Source organism: Myotis brandtii, unplaced genomic scaffold (assembly GCF_000412655.1).
Source record: "Myotis brandtii unplaced genomic scaffold, ASM41265v1 scaffold458, whole genome shotgun sequence".
In the NCBI taxonomy this organism is placed as follows: domain Eukaryota; kingdom Metazoa; phylum Chordata; class Mammalia; order Chiroptera; family Vespertilionidae; genus Myotis; species Myotis brandtii.
Window position 1 is genome coordinate 579,821 of NW_005367516.1, and position 20,530 is coordinate 600,350.

The window sequence follows — 20,530 nt, forward strand, 5'->3', positions numbered from 1 at the left end:
GTCCCAGCGCCTGCGTCCGCCACGCGTCCCGCGCCTCCCAGCCACTAATTGTTTTTCATGGTCTCCTCGATCCACTTGACAAACCTTGAGACGCGGACATAGACGCCAGGCTTGTTGGGGCGAGCACAGCCGAGACCCCAAGAAGTCACTCCTTGTAAAATGTACTTGTCCTTCTCGAAGCAGACCAGCGGCCCCCCGCTGTCGCCCTGCACAGAGGGAGGGAGGAGCCCGGTGAGGCCCCACCGGCAGCCTTGTATTTTGGGGGTGACCCTCCTTTTCCCAAGTGGGAGTTTTCTCAGTATCTCAACACCCCTTGGCAGCCAGAGAGGCAGGTCCTAACGTGCTGTGTGGGCATCGCTGTGCCTGGCAGAGTCTGTTCAACAGACCCCACCGGGTGCCGTCTGCAGGGGAGCAAATGTCTGTCCTCCTCCCTCCTGCCTCCCTCCTGCCTCCCTCCTGCCTCCCTCCTGCCTCCCTCCTGCCTCGGGGTTCTCTTGTGCAGAGTCACCCCAGGAGCCGCCGAGGAGAAGCCGGGGCCGCTGTCCCTCTCCGGGTCTCCTGCCTGGACGGCCACCCCAAGTCCCGCCCATGGGATCCTGGAAGGTGTGTGAGCTGGGGCAGTGCCGGTCCCTCACACTCCCTACACCCGGCTGGAGCTCAGGTCCCCACGGTCGGTCGCCCTAGGTCAGTGGTTCTCAACCTTCCTGATGCCGCGACCCTTTAATACAGTTCCTCATGTTGTGGCGACCCCCAACCATAAAATTATTTTCATTGCTACTTCATAACTGTAATTTTGCGACTGTTATGAATCGTCATGTAAATATCTGATATGCAGGATGTATTTTCATTGTTACAAATGGAACGTAATTAAAGCATAGTGATTAATCACAAAAGCAATATGTAATTATACCTGTGTTTTCCGATGGTCTTTTGAAAGGGTCGTTTGACCCCCAAAGGGGTCGCGACCCACAGGTTGAGAACCGCTGCCCTAGGTGATCTGACTCAGCATCGGGGCCAGGCCTGCAGGGCTGCTGGGCGACCTTCAGACTCCACACATGGCCTGTGGGGGGCAGGTCCTCCCCAACGTTGCAGCTTTGGGGCCACAGGGTCTAAGGGGCAAAAACAGGCCACCGAGGGAGTGACCACCTCTGTCCTCTTACCTGGCAGCTGTCGGCGCCCCCGGCCAAGAGCCCAGCGCAGAGCTCTGTGGACTTGACCCTGCCGTTCAGGTACTCGTAGCGGTTGCACACCTTGTTCTCGATCACGGGCAGCTGCGCCTCCTTGAGGAGGCCGGCGCCGAAGGTGCCTGTTTCAGATGGAAGACCGGTTACTGCGTCCCGCACGTGCTCACAAGGAAAGTTCCAGAACCACCGGGCGGCGATGGTAGGTACGAGTCAGCTCCTAACCCCCTGGCTCCTTTGTCTGTTTGACTCTTGGGTGGGTGAACAGGATGTAAGCGTTCCTGGTCCCCGGGCCTGGATTGCATGCTCCGGCTTCTGGGTTTTGGGGGCTGGCGGGGGGGGGGGCGGTTGCCTTGTCGTCTTTGGTTTCTTTTCTCTCTCCCTTTTTCACGATAAAGAAATGATTTTGTATTTTGTAAAGAGAGATTGAGAAACATCACAGCGGATGCTATTTTTGTCTGTTCCCTTTCGGGCTTTTTTATATGCTGCTTTTACTACTGATATCGCAGTTTTATACCTCATTTTTTCCCGCGTTATATAACACGGACTTGGTTACAATGTTGCAATCTTCATAATTGTTATTTTAATGGGAAGTGACTGCTTAACGGGTATGGAGTTCCTCTTCGGGGTGAGGAAAGTTTTCTGGAAATGGTGGTGCCGGTTGCACAACACTGTGAATGTGCTAAATGCCAGTGAATCGCGCCGGATATCGTAAAGACAGTAGATTTTGTTACATGTGTTTTACCACAGCATTTCCAAAGAGAAGCGTAGCTGTCATTCACCGAGAATTAACCTTTCCAGGCCCAAGCTCGGGCTGTGATGGATGCCCCTGAACCCTCTCATAGTCCCCCGGGAGGGGCACGCTGGTCAGTCCCGTTGTGCCGTGAAGGGAACTGAGGTTTAGCGAGAGTGGATTTTGCCCCAGATTTCCCGGCGAGGAGCTAGTGAAGCCGGGATTTGAACCTGGTTTTGTGACATTGTTGCCCAAATTCTCGACTACCATGCTCGCTGGCCAATGTTCCTTCCATGTTCTACACGTTTGTTCATACGGTTTATTAATATTCCTTAATATTTTTAAGTCCAAGTTCCCAAGAATGTTGTAGACATATTTATGGCTCCCAAAACATCGCCAAATTATTTTTCAAAGGGCATGACAGTGTAAAATGTCACTAGAAAAAGGTCACTCCCCCACACCCTCGTGGGTATTTAACATTTTTAAAAGATTTGGTGATATAATAGGTGGAAATGATCCTAATTCATTTCCTAATGTACATTTCTTTTACAATGAGGGAGAGTAAACGTTCTCCTGTATGCTTGTTGTACTCACTGTATTCTTTTCTGGGGAAGAACTGCCTTTTTTTTTTTTTACTTTGGAAAATTGAAATAGAGCCCTGGCAACCACGCCAGAGAAAAAGCATTTTTTTCCAAACGGACACGCCCCGGTACGCCTCACAAATCCCCCAGATTTCCGATGTTGCAAGCCCAGTTTTCACTAGTTTTGCAAAAATCCTTGCTTTGCGAGCACGGAGCGGCCAAGAGATGAGGTGCTCTCGTCTCCAAAGACCTTGAGTAACTGGGAAAATTGTCTCGGGGTCAGCGAGCACATGCTCGTCTGGGGTGGACAGCAGGGAGGACAGCCCTGCGGGGCCGGAGAGGAAGGCCTGGCCCGCAGCGCTGGGCAGCACTGTTGGAGGAGTCACGGTGTGGAACCAGGTCACTCGAGTGTCCTGCTCCTGCACCTGCTTTCTGAGCTGGACAGACCTGCGGGTGCTGGTGGCACACCCACTGTGTAAGGGGGGGATGTGGTCTGTGCGGACGCGATGCCATCCGGTGGCCACTGTGGGAATTGCATTTCTGGGGCTGGAAGTGACTTGGGACCAGATGCCTTGCTGGGGCGGGAGGAGGGGAAGCAGGATCCCTGAGAGCCTCTGGGATTGCTGATGAGGGGCTGGCAGGAATGGCCCCTCGGCCTGAACACGGGTCTACCTTGCTTTGGAGCAGCGAAGCCAGGGAACATCTGGGGGCTGCAGGGAGAGGGGAGAATTCTGACCCCACACCAAGAGGCCGAGGCAACATGGATTGATCGGAGGTCACTGTTGACGTGTAGGAAAACGGTCAACACCCTGGCTCAAGTTTTGTGACTCCTCCTGGTGCAGCGAGTCTATGAGAGTCACTTCCCAGCAGACACGTGAGTGAGGCCCGAGAGACCGGCGCCCAGGGCAGGAGGGTGTGCAGAAGAGTGTGGGTGGTGGGGGGACAGGAACAGCGAATGGGCCTGCGGGTCAGGCAGGCTGGGTTCCATCAGGGCTCAGCTACACACAGGTTCCTTGATGGTTATTGTGATGGTGGTGATTATGCTGATGAAGGTGATGATGGGGAGGGTTGGAGCTTGATGATGGTAATGAAGGTGGTGGTGATGATGGTCATGGTGGTGATGGTGGTGATGATTATGGTGATGATGGGGAGGGTTGGAGCTTGATGATAATGGTGATGATGGTGATATTGATGATGGTTATGGTGATGATGGTGATATTGATGATGGTTATGGTGGTGATGGTGGTGGTGATGATGGTTATGGTGGGGATGGTGGTGGTGATGATGGTCATGGTGGTGATGGTGGTGATGTTGGTGGGTGATGATGGTGATGATTATGGTGATGATGGGGGGTGATGATAGTGATGGTGATGATTGTTGTGGTGATGATGGTGATGATTATGGTGATGATTATGGTGATGATGGTGATGGTATAAATGGTTGTGGTGGTGATGGTGGTGATGATGGGGAGGATTGGAGCTTGATGATAATGGTGATGATGAGGATGATGATAGTGATGTTGATGGTTGTGGTGGTGATGATGGTGATTATGGGGGTGAGGGTAGTGATGTTGATGATGGTGATGGTGGTGATTATGGGCGTGATGATGTGATGATTATGGTGATGATGGGGAGGGTTGGAGCTTGATGATGATAATGGTGGTGATGGTGATGGTGGTTATCTAAGCACAGGAGCTGCTGGAATACCATCTCCAAATCACTGGGAATTCCATATGCAGCATATTAATGCTCACAGTGACTCTATAAGGTGGTACAGATGAGGAAACTGAGGCTCAGAGAGATTAAATAACTTCCTGATGTCGCGTGGAGGTAGATGGGACAGAACTCACATCCGGATCTATACGACCTTGAGTCCATGCTTTCATCAGCCAGCAGGTTTGCGGCTCACTAAGAAGTCCCTTTTTCGGATTAATGCAGTCTGCACTGGATTTTCACCATTGCTAGAGAGTCACATGGGAACACTGCACTCCCGTCATTAACATGACTCAGCTGCTCGGTGCCTTATCCGCTCCTCTCATCGCTTCCCCCACACTCGCCCTGAAGCCCATTTTCCAGCCGAGGAAACAAGTCCAAAAAGAGTCTGTGGCTTTTCTGAGTCCCGCAGCTGACCAGTGGGAGTCGCGGTCCTGCCTTGGGTGTGTCTGCCTCCTCAACCACCCACAACCCCTGCGCCTTCTCAGCCTCGGATCCTTCCTTTGCAAAATCAGAACGGACATGCCGGACGCACAGGGATTTGTGGCCTTTAAATTTTTTAAAACCAAAGAGTGAACCAGTGTGGAACACCCATAGTAGTGCTTCCTTTGCAAGTTTCCCTTTACTCCTCAATGTCCGCCGCCTCCGCAAGCAGATGGGGGGCCATGGGACACCCCGGAGGCAGGTCTCAGACAGCAGGGAAAGTGCCGAAATAGGAAGGCAAGTTTGAAAGGATCTGGACCAGGCGTTTTCAACCTGTTTAAAGCCACAAAACCTTTTTTCAAATGAAAGCTCATGCAAAAGGCTAACATGGACAGCACTGCTTGGCAACTCATCTTGCAGATGAGGGTGAGACACCAAGTGGATCAGAGGTAAGGGGACTGTCCAGCTTGCCAGCGAGGGCAGAGCCAGGACAATTTTCCAGGACTCCTGACTCACCACCACTTCTGAGAAAGCGAGGCAGAGACCTCGGACGCTCTCACATGTTCCTAGGCCCGAGTCAGGGGTGTCATTATTACTGGGGTGCACTGCAGAGCGAGGACAGCGTCCCCTAGGCCAGGACAGGACCTGCACAAATGTTTCCTTTCTCACCCTCACCCCGTAAGCCAATAGCAAGTCCCTACTAGAACGGGAGCCTTTCTTACTTTCCCCAAGCTGTCAATCTGCCCCACCCCCACCCAACTGTCAATCTGTTCCACCCCTAAACAACTGTCAGTTTGTCCCACCCCTAAAGCAACTGTCAGCTTGTCCCACCCCCAGTTCAGCTGTCAGTCTGTTCCACCCCCATTGTCTCCCCACACATACACCAGACATGTGGGGTATCTGGGGAGACTAATCCTATCTAATAAAGAGGGAATATGCAAATTGACCATCACACCATCACAAAGATGGCGGTGCCCAGTCCCCTCAGCCCCGCCGGAGTCCCCCAGTCATTTCAGCCCCACCAGGGCGTGCAGCTAGATCCTCCCTCAGGCCCCAGCCACCCAGGGCCAGCCTGAGGCACAGACAAACCTCAGATATCAGCTGCCCAGCCGACGTCCGAGGCACAGGCAAGCCTCGGATGGAGGTTGCCCAGCCGCCCAGGGCCACCCGAGGCTCAGGTAACCAGGGCCGGCCAAGGCTTGCACTGCCAGCAGTGGCAACAGCAGAGGTGTGATGGGTGTCACCTTCCCCTGATCGCCGGGTCGCCTCCCACCCCTGAGGGCTCCCGGACTGTGAGAGGGGGCAGGCCGAGCTGAGGGACACCCCCTCCAATGCATGAATTTTCCTGTACCGGGCCTCTAGTTGAACTGTGATTTTAGTTGTTTTGCATCTGCTAGAGAACTCAGCGTGGCTAACTTCACATGAGAAATACCCTCACACCCTGCAGTCATAGGCTTGTATCAAGGCCCTGCTTACCTGGGACGCAGTATCAACGTTGAATTTATGGGCTAAGACAGAGACTCAGAGAAACTCTCCGGCTCCCTGGCCGTGGCCCTGGATGCTGAGAATGGAGACGTGGGCAGGGCCCAGACTGAGTCAGGAGGCGGTGAACCTCGCCGACTGATAGGAGTTTGTGCAAATGCTCCTTTTCTCACGAAGGCTGTAGGCCGGAAGGAGTTCATTAAGCGAGTCACGGAATTGACCTCACCTTGGGTTTCTCCCCAGCCAGTGATGTAACAGACCGTCCGGTCAGCGACCACGTAGTCGGCGGATGGCAGGCACGCCGGGATCACCTTGTCGGTGATGATGGCAGGGCTGGAAGGAAGCACAGATGTGACATTTGACTGCCCTGCCTGAGACTCCTGCTGCTCGTCGGTGGTCACCCACAACCAGAGGCCACCTGCCCGAAGCCCAGACCCTCCGAGCTGGCATCTCCTTGATGCCCTGGCACAGGCCAGCCTGGAGAACAGCTTCCACCCTCACCTTTGCCTATAGGAGCTTATGGGTGAGACAAACAGAACATTTGTTACAAAGGCACCCGTTACGGACAAGAATCCATAGTGACACTTCATTGGTGAGTTCCCAGCGGTGGGAGTGGGGGTGACGAAGACCCCTCTCATGCCCATTCTGGGCACTGCACCCTGGACCAAGGACCTGCTTCTATATCCACTTCACAGGCTCCCGGCAGCAGGTGCACGTCCCGCTGAGGTGCTAACACACGGCGCCCATTAGAGCAAATGCATCATGTGACCGTGAGCGAGTTGCCCATCTTTTGAATTCTCTGTTTCCTCTATGAGTCTCCACACCATGATGGTGGGGAAACCATAACTAGGCACCAAGTGAAGGAGGACCGGAAACACTCGCATAAGCAAAAGGGCATTGTTTCCCAAGAGCCTTCACAGGTCGTAGGGCTCCAGGGCATCTTAACCACCAGAACCCCCACGTCCAGGCTGGATTCCGTTCTGTTCACGAGGAAAACAGAAGGGAGATGAGAGACGCCCGAATCTGATTAGGAATCACCATGGCCGCCAACTTGGAAGCAGACACTCCCTCTTGGGGTCACCAGCATAGACCCAGCCTCTCATATGGGTGACCCTGCAGATGTCACTCTAGGGGTTCCCTTCTATGCCTTAGACCAGCGGTTCTCAACCTGTGGGTCGCGACCCCTTTGGGGGTCCAACGACCCTTTCACAGGGGTCGTCTAAGACCATCGGAAAACACATATAATTTCATATTGTTTTTGTGATTAATCACTATGCTTTAATTATGTTCAATTTGTAACAATGAAATTGGGGGTCACCACAATATGAGGAACTGTATTAAAGGGCCGCGGCATTAGGAAGGTTGAGAACCACTGCCTTAGACACCTGGGGTGGAGGGCATGGAGTGGATGAGTCTGAAGCTCAAACATTCCAATCTACAGAGAACACTCCCAGAACCCCAAATTTGAGCCAGGGGGTCCTCCGGGTGGCCCTCGAAGGACCATGGGAAAGGAGGGGATGAGCTCCTGTTCAGGCTAAGCCAGCAGCCCTTTCTTCCCTCTCTGGAGCGTCCACGCGCCCCCGAGGGTCAGGCCTCAGGGCACTGCCCCGAATACCCAGAGGTGTTCCTGCCCACACCAGCAGGGGGGCATTCAGACGCGGGCGCCGGCCTCGTGCGGCCTGGCCTGTCCTCACTGTTGGCGGGTCCCCCTGTCCCGGGAGCCCGTCCCACGCTGACGTGTGGGGGCCTTGGTGACTGTCCCTATCATGTCTGTTCTCAAAAGCGCCGTCTGCTGCCTCAGCTGCCTCCCTGGGACCTGCTTCCAAGTCCTGCTCACTCAGCGGCATAGGCAGCCGCCGGTGTCCAGGCCTGATGTCCCTGCACCGTTTCCGCAGGAAAAGCGAAGCCGGCGCTCGGAAGGAGGCCTTCCATCTGTGCGGGGTGTGTGAGGTCCTGTCTGGGTTCTTAATGTTCTGGAATATCAGTCTCCTCTGAGTCCCCCACACACACCACCACGCTGAGAGGAGGCGGTCAGCCAGACGCTGGAGGAATTCTCTGGATGTCTGTTGGCTGACCATGACCCTCCAGTGAGAGTTTAGGGGTCACCATGCACCTCGTGTTTCAACTCTTTTTCACGCGAGAAAACTGAGTCGTGGCACCTTTGCCAAGACCATAGCCAGGACGGAGCAGCCCCCGTGCACCCCTCCCCCCTTCCCCCTCCCCGCCCTGTTTCGCCAGGAACCCGGGCAGGAGCGGCAATGTCCACGCCTCCCGGACACGCGCGTGGGGCGGGCACCTGCTCAGCTTCAGCAGCGCTATGTCAGCCCGCGTGGGCTCCAGCACCAGCTTGGACACGTCCCTCTCCTGCACGTCCGCCTCCAGGTTCTGCTCATGGTGCGCTCCCAGGATGACCTTGTATGACGAAGGCCGAGAGGACCTGGAAAAAGCGGTGCCGTGAGCAGCGAAGGGTGGGCAGCCCCTTCACTGGGCGCCCTTCTGAGCCAGACAGCATGTCCCCCAGACACTTGGCTCCCCAGTTTCCTCTGAGCATCAGCCTGTGGGGGTTCCATTCCGGTCAAGGGCACATACCTCAGTGACAGGCTCGATCCCCAGCCCTGGTCGGAGTGTGTGCGGGAGGCAACCAATTAATGTGTCTTTCTCACATCAATGTTTCTCTCTCTGTGTGTCTCTCCCCCTCCCTTCCACTCTCTCTAAAAATCAATGGAAAACATCCACAGGCGAGGATTAACAAAAGAAATAATCTATAATAATAAAAGCGTAATGTGCTAATTAGACTGGACAGCCGAACGACCTTCTGGACAACCTTCTGGACGAAGCCGGAGCTGCAAGGGCCGAGCCCCTTGCATGGATTTCGTGCATTGGGCCACTAGTAAAAAATAAAAAAAGAAAGGCCCCGGCTGGTTTGGTTCAGTGGATAGAGCGTCGACCTGTGGACTCAAGGGTCTCAGGTTTGATTCCAGTCAAGGGCACATACCCCGATTGCAGGCTCAATCCCTAGTCGGGGGCGTAAAGGAGGCAGCCAATCAATGATTCTCTCTCATCATTAATGTTTCTATCTCTCTCTCCCTCTCCCTTCCTCTCTGAAATCAATTTTAAAAAGATTTTTTTTTAAAAAAAAAGAAAGGTCACCATTGACCGAGCCTCGCTGTTAAGGAATGTTCTCGGCGATGCTTCTGGTAGATGGGACCGACACTAGAGTCAGCACAAGGGCAGGCCCCGTGTCAGTGGTCACTCGGGCACCTGTGCCCGTGCCACGCACGGCTCTCTCCTGCCTACCCCCCTGAGCTGGTCTTTCTCCTTTGTTTCCCCCTGGAAACACTCCCGTCCTCTCCCATCCGATGGCCCTGACAGCTCTGCCTCAGGCTCTCCACACCCACTCCCCGGTGCCCAGTGTCATGGCCATCGGAGGAAGGGCGGGAGGGGACAGGGAAGGACACAGGCGGGAAGTCTGCCAGCCGAGTCCTCGCGCCAGCCATCCCCGCACCTACCTCTCCAGGCAGTGGGCGGCGGTCAGCACCCAGTCCGGGGACAGCAGCGTGCCTCCGCAGAAGTGCATCCGGAATCTGGGGGGACAGGCCGAGAGCTGAGTTCAGATCTCATGCTCTGTCCTACAGGAAGCCGGAAGCAGTGCTCAGTTACTTTTGTTAGTGTGATGTTCCCAAAGGAAAGGCCACCGGCCCGTCATCAGGACGGTAGGGGCTGAGTTCCAGAAGGTTCCATCCACAGCACTCTTTACGGTGGCTGGGGAGGCTCGGGGACAGCTGTCCCCAGACGAGCAAACCCACGGGGCTCCAACATGAAGCCCCAGCCCTTGGCTCTGACTGGGCAGCCCTGGACTTGAACAGAAGGGACCCGGCAAAACCATCCCTTTCATTTCTTTCCTTTCCTTTTGGCAAGATCCATGCGAGACCTGGCGAGTCCTTCTCAGGCGGCCCGAGGTGACTCTGAGTAGCCTGGTTCCGGGACTTGCTGATTTTGCCCGAGAGAATTCCCTCTCGAGGGGGAGATGGCTCCTAATCGTTTACATCCCAGGACTTCCCGGCACGGGTAGCTCATGAAAAGAGCGCGGAAGGAAGGGAGCACACAGTGCGGGCGATGGCGGGCCCGCTGATGTCAGGAGGAGACCCCGCGCAGTGTGGGAAGACGGATGTGAAGCGTGACAGGCGGAGGCTGTGCCGAGCGCAGTTACTAAGTGATGAGGCCAAGGACAGAAACGCCGCGCAACACCGGGAGACAGATGGACTCGCGTTGAGCGGAGGCACCTGGCGAGCCCGGGGCGGGAGGCTCGTGGGGGAGGCTGCCAGCACCGGAGCGCAGGGGCCCGGGCGCAGAAAGGAGACGGGGAAGCAGCCGTGTCACCTGTGCACTTTCCACCGTCACCAGGCGGCCTGAGCTCACTGAAGGCAGAGGCCACTGAAATGACCCAAACTGCCCAGGGTTCTGTGGGGTCAGAGCTGGTCACTGCTCGCTTGTGGGGAGCGGGAGCTACCCTACGCGAAAGGAGGTGTGTTCGCGGCCGGGCGAGCCCCTCGGAATGAAATCGCTGAAATCTGCATCTGGGATGGACCACAGGGAATTGGGTCTTGGTACCCCGCCAGCTGTCACATCCCTATAGTTAGGTTTTGCTCTTCATCTTACAAGGAATCTTCAATACTTTCCCGGCAATACTGGCTCTTGGGAATTGTGGCCTCTACACACCTTAATGGTAGCTGCCCGGATCAAGGAAAAGACCCCAGTTCTGGCTATTTTCAAAGCAGAGACCCTAGAAAAAGCAAATCCTTTATGTCCTAGCTTCCCTTCCTCCTGAGGAGAATGCAGAGGCCGGCGCTGAGCCTGAGCTGTGGGCTGAGCGCGGGTGTAGACGGGTTTGCGGGCTCACACAGAAGGATGGACGCATCGTTTCTAGAAGTGCCGTTACCTTGTTCGAAGGCTGACCTGCCACGGCCAGGAGTGTGGGTTGGCCACGCACCCACCTACGACCCTTCCGGGGCACTTCTTCGGCTCCACCTTGGGCTTTCCACAGTCAAAGGACGAGGACGCTGCGGGACAGGAAAGAGAGTCGCGTCTGAAGTGAGAGGTGACCCTGCTGTCACACAGCTCACGGTGAGTGAGTGGCGCGTGAGGCGTCAAAGCACTGAGTGTTTGACACCTCAAAGCCCAGACTATTAGCAAGAGGCCTGGACGCGTGGAACAGACTGGCAGCTGTCAGAGGGGAGGGGCTTGGGGACTGGATGGAAGACGGTGAAGGGATAAATCAACAAGTATATACATTACACGTAGACACAGACAGCAGGGTGGTGATGGCCAGGGAAGGGGGTGGGGGAGGGCTGCGGGGAGGTGGGCAGAGGCGGAAGGAGACTTTGCTCGGGGCGAGGGGCGCACAGTGCGTGGGCAGATGATGCTTTGAGTTGTACACTGGCAACCTGTATGGTTTTGTGAACCAATGTCACCCCAATAAGCTCAATATAAAAAAAATAAAGAAAAGAGAAAAGTAAAGAAAGCTCTTAAAGAATTTCAAAAGTAAAATAAACAAGCAAACAATAAAACACATCCCATAAGCATGTTTTGGAATATCTTTCTCTAAGTTTGAAAAGTAGTAGAAGGCAACACAGAACCTTCTCCATTCAAGAAGATGTAAGCACTTTCTATTATCGGGGGGAAGCGATGAAGTAAATTGGTGTAGTTAGGCATGAGAATGATGGCTTCTCCTAGACCCGTGATCGGCAAACCACAGCTCGCAAGCCACATGCGGCTCTTTGGCCCCTTGAGTGTGGCTCTTCCACAAAATACCACATGTGGGTACACATGTACAGTGCGATTGAAACTTCGTGGCCCATGCGCAGAAGTCGGTATTTTGTGGAAGAGCCACACTCAAGGGGCCAAAGAGCCGCCTGTGGCTCGTGAGCCATGGTTCGCCGAGCCGCAGTTTGCCAACCACTGTCCTAGACGACCTTGACCGACACACCTTGTTAATCTGACCTATAACTTTAGCCACATATCACTGTCACCGCCACCACCTCCACCGAACTATGGACAGCTCTCTGAAAACCACAGTGCCATCCCTGCTTGAAAGGCAATAGGGTACTTTTTTTTAAGCTCTACATTTATTAAATGAACACCAAATCTTTCCATAATGATCTTGCTCAGTACATTATTCAAATCAATCAAAATCTGTAAGAACACATATCCATATCTTTTTCAGTAAACTAACCTAAAAGCACACTTACTGATAAATAAAGCAAACGTGTGCATATATGAAGACTTCTATAATCCTAGTAAGAAAAGATAATGTTGTGTGCAACCATTAACTCAAGAGAAATAGCTGTTATAAAAAAAACGAATGGTGAATTGTGTATAAATTTGACATCAGGACTATATATAAAACTTGGTAATAGGGTATTTTTAAATGGGAGTCTCTGTGTGCACATATGTACACACTAGAGGCCTGGTGCACAAATTTGTACACATTGAAAGGAAATTAATTAGAAACAATATTTTAGAGGCCGGAGAGGGACCGTGGGAGGTTGGCTCCAGGGCGTGTCTGGCCTGTCTTGCCCAGTCCCCATTGGAGCCAATAGGAGCCAGCCAACCAGGGAGGGACCGTGGGAGGTTGGCTGGCCAGGGAGGGACCATGGGAGGGTTCCAGGGCGTGTCCGGCCCATCTCACCCAGTCCCAATCAGCCGGACCCCAGCAGCAAGCTCACCTACCAGTCGGAGCGTCTGTGTGGTGGTCAGTGCCTGTCATAGCGACTGGTCGAGCGGTTGACCAAACGGTCAACCGATCGGTCAGACACTTAGCATACTGGGCTTTTATATATAGAGATGTGTGTATGTGATTGTAAGTAGCAAGGCTAATTTGCCCTGACCTGAACTATTACCTCTCCCAGCCAGGCTCCGGACCGCCCTCCCGGGAGCCTCCCAGACTCACCGAGGGCCCAGAGATAACACATCGCCACCTACACTGCTTCCCTCCCGCCTGCTCCCCCCCGCCGGGCGCAGGGTCCAGGAGGAAAGGTCAGTGTCCATCCTTGGTGGCACCTGCTCGTGCCCAGGACAGTTCAGGGTCAACAAATGCTCTCCTGTTGCCTGGCGCCCTTCAGATCCTCAGCAACGTGAGCGTAAGTCATTGTTCATAACGACACTGCGGGGGGTTTCTTTCCGTCCCCACCAGAGACTCTACCCTCTCTCGAACCTGGAGCCTGAATTTCCCAAATAACTTTCCCTTTGTCGCGGCCTGTGCTGCGCATCCACATAGAAACGTCTTTTTAAACAGGAAACACGCAACATTATGACATTTATGACATGCTACTCTGGCGCTGAGCTTAGTTCCTGCTGCTGAGCCTCGAACGGACGGAGCAGGCCTCACAGATGCGCTAAGAAAGGGTAGCTACAGAGAGCACCGCTGTCCCGTTCTCCATTCAGAACAGAATCGAAAGTTTCTCTTTATTTTTACTTATTTCTTATCTGAACTGAACGTGGTGGTGGAATTGAAATGCATTATTAAAATCATTCAACCAACAAATACGTAATTTAAAGTAAGTGAATATAAGTAAATACCTTATGTTTAAGGTGGGCATCTTCAATGATGAAGAGAGGGCTCAGGGAGGAGGCTGGGCGGGGGGCAGGCGGGCGGGGGTGGAGGGGGAGGGCAGCCCAGCGGAAAGCCCGGCTCGCAAGCCCTTCTCTGTCAGACCCGCATGAAGGAGGCGAGGCTGCCTGTATCCGAGAAGTCGGTTCCCTTCAGACATGAAGCCAGCTTACCGCACTGCGGGACGTCGCAGTAGTCGAACAGCTTCTTGGGGTCCGTCGTGTAGCACCAGGGCCCGTTGACGTCGCCGTCGGGGTTCCGGCAGTACTGGAAGAGAGGCGCTGCTCAGGGGTGGGGGGACGGCGTGCACGGGGCGGAGAGGGGGGCCTGGGCACGGGCAGTCATGCTGCCTCAGAAGAGGGAAGGTAAGCGCTCCTTTGTGGGGGGTGGGGGGTGTAAACTTTAGGATGCTCTGACTCATTCCAGCCCATTGGTCATGTCTCCTTGTCCCAAAGGAGCTCCAGCCTTGAGGCCACGCCCCGGAGGGAGGGTAGAGCCTCTCAGGGGACTTAACCTGGGGACTGTAAAAGCGAACTCCTGTGGGCGGAGGCGGTAGAGGTGCCGCAATAGGACCACGGGGCACGATTGACTCATGCTGTGCCTGGGTCACCACGGAGCCTGCTTGCTGGTGGCTCAGATATGCGGATGCCCTGGGCTGGGCACCGTCCGTGGTCAAGCCATGAGAGGCTGTGTCTCCTGGTCCTTCCTATGCATGCCCCGAAGTAAGCCGGAAAGTGTGAGCGGCCCGGCTGGCGCGGCTCAGTGGTTGAGCATCGATTTATGAACCAGGAGGTCATGGTTCAATTCCCAGTTGGGGCACATGCCCGGGTTGTGGGCGCCATCCCCAGTGCAGGGCGTGCGGGAGGCAGCTGATCCATGATTCTCTCTCAACATTGATATTTCTCTCTCTCTCTCTCCCTCTCCCTTCCTCTCTGAAATCAATTAAATATATATATATGTATATATCGTTTTAAAAAAAATTTAAAGAAAGTGTGAGAGACTGGGAAATCCTACTATCCCAATGGCCCACCCAAATGGGAAGAGCAGCGGGAGTGAGGCCTGCGGCAGGGGTGGCCGGGCTGCCTCCTGTGCTGACGGTACCAGTGCTGCTCCTGCTGCAGGCTCGGCCCCCGAAACCCCGCATGCCCCCCCCCCCACACACACACACCGAAGATCAGTCCAGGCTGCCTCGCCGCAACAGAACCGGTTCTGTTTGCAAAGGTCGGTCAGCGAAAGGCGCGAGAGCGGCTTACGTTTTTCTCCAGCCCGGCCCGTGGGTTCGTCTCCGGCGTGAAGATGCTGTGTCTGTGGGGCTCCTGGGCGGCCCAGGCCTGGCAGGCGGTGCCGGCCACGGTGGTGGCCTTCTTGCCCCGGTACCCCTTCCCGTTGCCCAGCATGCAGTCTGCGGGGAGAGGGCGCAGGTCAGGCTCCGTGGACCGGGGATGAGGCACAAGCGCGGCGGCGGCAGGTTCTCCAATGTCGGGCCCTGTGGGCGCACCATGCAGAGCCCGGGAGGCTGGGGTGGTGGGCGCTGTCTAACACGTTACCCGTCTAACACGTTACCGGTCTAACACGTTACCCGTCTAACACGATACCGGTCTAACACGTTACCCGTCTAACACGTTACCCATCTAACACATTACCCGTCTAACACGTTACCCATCTAACACATTACCAGTCTAACACATTACCGGTCTAACACATTACCGGTCTAACACGTTACCCATCTAACATGTTACTGTCTAACACGTTACCCGTCTAACACATTACCGGTCTAACACGTTACCCATCTAACATGTTACCAGTCTAACATGTTACCCGTCTAACATGTTACTGTCTAACATGTTACCCGTCTAACACGTTACCTGTCTAACACGTTACCGGTCTAACACGTTACCCATCTAACATGTTACTGTCTAACACGTTACCCGTCTAACACGTTACCAGTCTAACACGTTACCCGTCTAACACATTACCCGTCTAACACGTTACCCGACTAACACTTTACCCGACGTGCGCGTGGGCTTGGAAACAGCCGCGCGTGGAGCAGGGGCTGGAGTGGGAATTGGGCCAGGACACTGAGCTCATTGGTTCGACCCCGCTGAGTGGCGGCCGGCGCCCGGGAGAATTTGCGGGGCAGATGCTGTTGTGAACTGCTAGGCGGCTCTGGAGCACCTCACTCTCACGGGGCGGGGGGAGATAAAGGGGTGCACACGGAAAGGCTCTTCTAGAAAATCTTATTTGGCTGGAGCTGTGCTTTGCGTCCCCACCCTCTGGGGTGAAAAGGGTAACGGGGTGACGGGATGCCTTCCCCAGGCTTGTCCTGCATCTCCAACCTAGGGAGGGGGCTCCCCGGGACCCCTCTGAGAATTGGATGTGGGACGCATGTGGGGGTGGGGGGCGGTGCACTTGGAAAATCCAAACAGGGAGGAGGGGGCCTTGCTGGACAGCCTGCACCCCAACATTTGCCAGGACCAGGGCGTGTGGGTCACCCATGCATTAAATATGGCACCGACACATGGGAGAACCGTGGGAGGTCCCCTCAGGTTTATCCAGGAGGGACCCCAGGCGGGGCTCCGAGCAAGGAGAGGTGGCTCACCGGTCCCGGGGGGAGCAGGCGAGGCCCCCACATTGCGGGGGAGCCAAGCCCACCTCAGGGAGGAGGGGCTCTCGACTTCCAACCTGGTCCTTCTCAGCACCACCGTCTGGAGGTGTTGAAGACCCAAAAGTGGCCAGATGAGCTGTGCGACCCCTGGTTTTCATGCAGGGCGGGGAGAGGGAGCCCCTGTGTGTCCCCACCCCTCTAGGCCCAGAGGCCTCGCTGCTGCCCAGCAACCACAGGACCAGGTGCTCGGGGAGCAGGGAGGATGGGACCACTTTCGGCTCCACCTCAGGGGACAGCCCCTTCTCGTGTTGTGGCCCGATGACCCTGCGGCCGCACAGCCACTTCTGCAGTGTTTGTTGGGAGCCTCATGCGCCTGCCTAGCTCCCCAATTCAGTGTGTTCCGAGCCAAATTAACCCTTCCTATTCCTCCATGGAGGAGGAGGGACGTGCTTTTCTAGAATGCTCTATTTCAGCCAGGCTGGGGTTGCTCGGTGGTTGAGCCTTGACCTATGAACCAGGAGGTCACGGTTCGATTCCTGGTCAAGGCACATGCCCGGGTTGCAGGCTCATTCCCCAGTAGGGGGCGTGCAGGAGGCAGCTGATCAATGATTCTCTCCCATCATTGATGTTTCTCTCTCTCCCTCGCCCTTCCTCTCTGAAATCAATAAACATTTTTTTTAATTTAAAAATAGAATGTCCTGTTTCAGCTAATGCCAGCATTACCAACCTCCCACCCCCCGGCTCACTATGCCATCCTCGGCCACAGCCAGTTGGTCCCCAGGGCTCACCCCCTGTCCACCAGCAGCAGCAGCTCGGCCCCACCCCCACGGTGACAGGAGAGGCTTCCTTCCACATGTATTCAGGTTCCCACAGCAACCAGCTTCTGCATCCATCCGCTTCCCCGGGCTTTCGTCCCAGGGCCCAAGCGCACAGTCTGGCCACCGTGTCTCACCTGCTTCTGCTTCCGAAGAGCCCTGGGGACTGACAGGCGGGACCTCGGGCGGGGTGTTCATGACAGCCCCCTGTGTCTCTGAGCATTTCTTCAGGTTGCAGAACTCCCAGCGGACGCTGGGGTCGGTGGTGTAGCACCAAGGGCCCTTGTCGCCGTCGGGATTCCTGCAGTAGTTCATGGTCAGGCCGCTGCGAATGCCACACGAGAGGGCGTGAGTGGGGGGGAGAGTCCTCAGGGGCACCCCGCACCCTCTGAGTGTTGTGTTAACAAAGTCTTTTTTTAAAAATTGATTTCAGAGAGGAAGGGAGAGAGATAGAAACATCAATGATGAGAGAGAATCATTGATTGGCTGCCTCCTGCATGCCCCCTACTGGGGGGTGGGGGGGTGGGGATTGAGCCTGCAACATGGGCATGTGCCCTTGGCCAGAATCGAACCTGGGACCCTTTAGTCCACAGGCCAATGCTCTATTCACTGAGCCAAACCAGCTAGAGTCAAAGTCTTATTTTTAATAAGAGGAGGTTTACTTAGAAAGTCACAGTGGTCGAAGTGAGTGGTAGAAGAAATGGGCTCCAGAAACAAGTTCCAGAGGCAAAGAAGGGCCCTGGGAGCTTACAATGGGGGGTGCGGAGGGGGAAAGCGAGCGAGAGAGAGAGCCTTAACAAAGTCTTAAGTGACTGCAATATTTCCATCAAAGATATCAAAGGTGTTAATTATTACAGTGCTACAAGCACAGGTCCTCAATGTCAAAACAACTTTTAAATCTATATATATAAAAGCCTAAGCAACTGGCCAACCGGCAGTAGCTATGATGCGCACTGACCACCAGGGGGCAGACGTTCAATGCACAGGCATGGAAACATGGAACAGACTGATGAATCTCAGAGGGAAGGGGGGAGAGCAGGAGGGCGGGAAGAGATTAACCAAAGATCTTATATGCACACTAGAGGCCTGGTGCACAGATTCATGTACCAGTGGGGTCCCTCGGCCTGGCCTGCACCCTCTCACACTCCGGACCCCTTGGGGGATGTTGGACTGCCAGTTTCAGCCCGTTCCCCGCAGGCCAGGCCGAGGGACCCCACCGGTGCATGAATGCATGCACCAGGCCTCTAGTAGATCACAATTTTTATTTAACAAATACAAATTAATATATGCTCCATGTAAAAGCTAAGATGGCATATAAATGTGTAAAGAAAGTATCAGAATGTCTCCTTCCCCTGGGAATGTTAACTACGTTTCCCAGAGATAACCAACATGGATTTTGAAGTGTGTGTTTTAGATTTTTTTCTATGCATACACACATACTTCTGTATCTGTGTCTGTGTCTCTATATATGACCACATCGGGCAGTGAAAGCTGGAACTGAATGTATCTCCCTGAGGAAGAAATGACAGCGAAGACGATGGCACGCCCGGCAGCTTCCCAGTCCGTTCATTCACGCTGTGGTTAAATGCTGCGCATTCCCAGTGGGAAGCCCTGAGCACAGTGTAACTGCAAATACTCCATCTGGTGGATCGAGCCGGTTCCGGGCTGGAGGGATTTCTGGAAACTAGCTCCCAGGCCCGACATCGTTTCCATGGGGTGCGTTCTGGGGGGACGGGAGGAACCCGAACTGTCCTCACTCCCCCCACCTGTCCCACCTCCCTTGCTGCAGCCACGCAGGGCCTGGGAACAGGATGAGGCTGAAGAACTGTGGGACAGAGGGGCGAAGAGAGACATCCGGGTAGACCAGGGAGCTGAGGGAGCGGAGGGAGCTGAGGGCTTAGGGAGGAGTCGGGAAACGCTGGGTAAGAAACAGCAGGTGAGGAACCTGGGATGCTGGTGGTTCGGTCCCCCAGGGCCTCCCCGGAACACTGCCCTAGCCTCGCGGGATTCTCAGCCGTGGACTCCCCTCTCCAGCCTAGACCCATGACCTGGGGCTGCCGGAAACAATGAGGCAATGTGGGAATCCGAGGCCATGCCTGTAGATACCTCAGTCACGTGGCTGGGGCCCACGATTGGAGGAAGCCAGCCAGAGGTGGCTGAGCAGTTGGTGTTCAAAGGCTTATCCATTTTTGGCAAAAAGGCTGTCTGCTCAGCCCTGGTCTTTGGTCAGCACCTGTCTACGCCCTGACTCGTCTGCCTTCCTGCTTTCCCTCTCTGTGTCCTGGCACCTCAGGTCCCCTCAGACCGTAACACTCGGGCCCCGATGGGTCTGAACAGGTCAGGCTATAGACACCGCCACCCAGGGGCCCACACAGACGTCACGTCAGGGGCTATGACCCAATGCCACAGCTGAACGGCGGCCTTGGTGGCAGCAGGTGTTGTGGGTGGTTCCGTTGCTAATCATCGGGTCATTTGTCTTCCTGAACTTTCCACTCGTGTGACCGTGACCCCTCCATATGTCCCACCCCCCCGGCTTCTACAAAACTGCTCAGGAAAGACAGCCCTCCTCCAACTTCTCTTCTTGGGGAATTTTTGCTCAAAAACAAGGCACCGGAGATACTGTGCCTCACCCGCATTCTGGAGCCGAGAGAAGTTCGGGTCTAAGAAGTTAGCATAAACCAGTCCCTTCTAACCAGCCCAGGTGAGCCGCGGCTCCTCTGACGGTTAAAAAGCAAAGACGTACGCGTTGGGGATTTGGTCTGGGGTCTTCGAGTGCCGGTGCGGGGTCATGGACGACCAGGACTGGCATTTGCGCCCCGTGATGGTGGTGGAGGAGGTGCCGCGGTAGCTCTGCCCGTTGCCGTGGTAGCACTCCTGGACCACGGGGGTCTGCTCGGGTGGGACTGAAAAGGAAGTGGAAGAAGTCAGTGAATAGTGACCAGGACGGAGAGATGTGTGAAGTAGTGACAGTCCCAGAACAGCAGCCTCTGTGTGTGCGTTCACACAGCTCCTGGTCAGCAGGCGGATGGGCACGCAAAGGAAACAGCAGATCTGTCACATTCCAGAATTTTCAGACCTCGGTTTTTTGGTAAATATTTAATGTAAAACTTGGGGAAGCCCGGCTGGCTTGGCTCAGTGGTTGAGCATCAATCTATGAGCCAGGAGGTCATGGTTCGATTCCTGGTCATGGCACATGCCCGGATTGCGGGCTTGATCCCCAATAGGGGGTGTGCAGGAGGCAGCCGATCCATGATTCTCTTTCATTATGATGTTTCTATCTCTCCCTCTCCCTCTCTGAAATCAATAAAAATATATATTAAAAATATATGTATATATAATTATATATATACTAGAGGCCCGGTGCACAAAAAATTGTGCACTGGGGGGGG

At 54.8% G+C, this 20,530-nt stretch overlaps 1 protein-coding gene across 1 annotated transcript in view; it reads right to left on the minus strand.

Annotated features, from left to right (window-relative positions):
• Position 1: 1 nt before the first annotated feature.
• Positions 2 to 20,530, minus strand: part of PLG (plasminogen) — a 39,207-nt gene continuing 18,678 nt past the window's right edge. The window contains exons 10-19 of the mRNA XM_005875302.2: positions 19,885 to 20,044; positions 17,279 to 17,466; positions 14,975 to 15,123; positions 13,895 to 13,988; positions 11,052 to 11,172; positions 9,622 to 9,696; positions 8,409 to 8,549; positions 6,339 to 6,445; positions 1,161 to 1,306; positions 2 to 206 (exon numbers count right to left, since the gene is read on the minus strand). Coding sequence (XP_005875364.1) covers positions 45 to 206; positions 1,161 to 1,306; positions 6,339 to 6,445; positions 8,409 to 8,549; positions 9,622 to 9,696; positions 11,052 to 11,172; positions 13,895 to 13,988; positions 14,975 to 15,123; positions 17,279 to 17,466; positions 19,885 to 20,044 — 1,343 coding nt within the window. The 3' untranslated portion in view covers positions 2 to 44. The remainder of the gene's footprint in view (positions 207 to 1,160; positions 1,307 to 6,338; positions 6,446 to 8,408; positions 8,550 to 9,621; positions 9,697 to 11,051; positions 11,173 to 13,894; positions 13,989 to 14,974; positions 15,124 to 17,278; positions 17,467 to 19,884; positions 20,045 to 20,530) is intronic.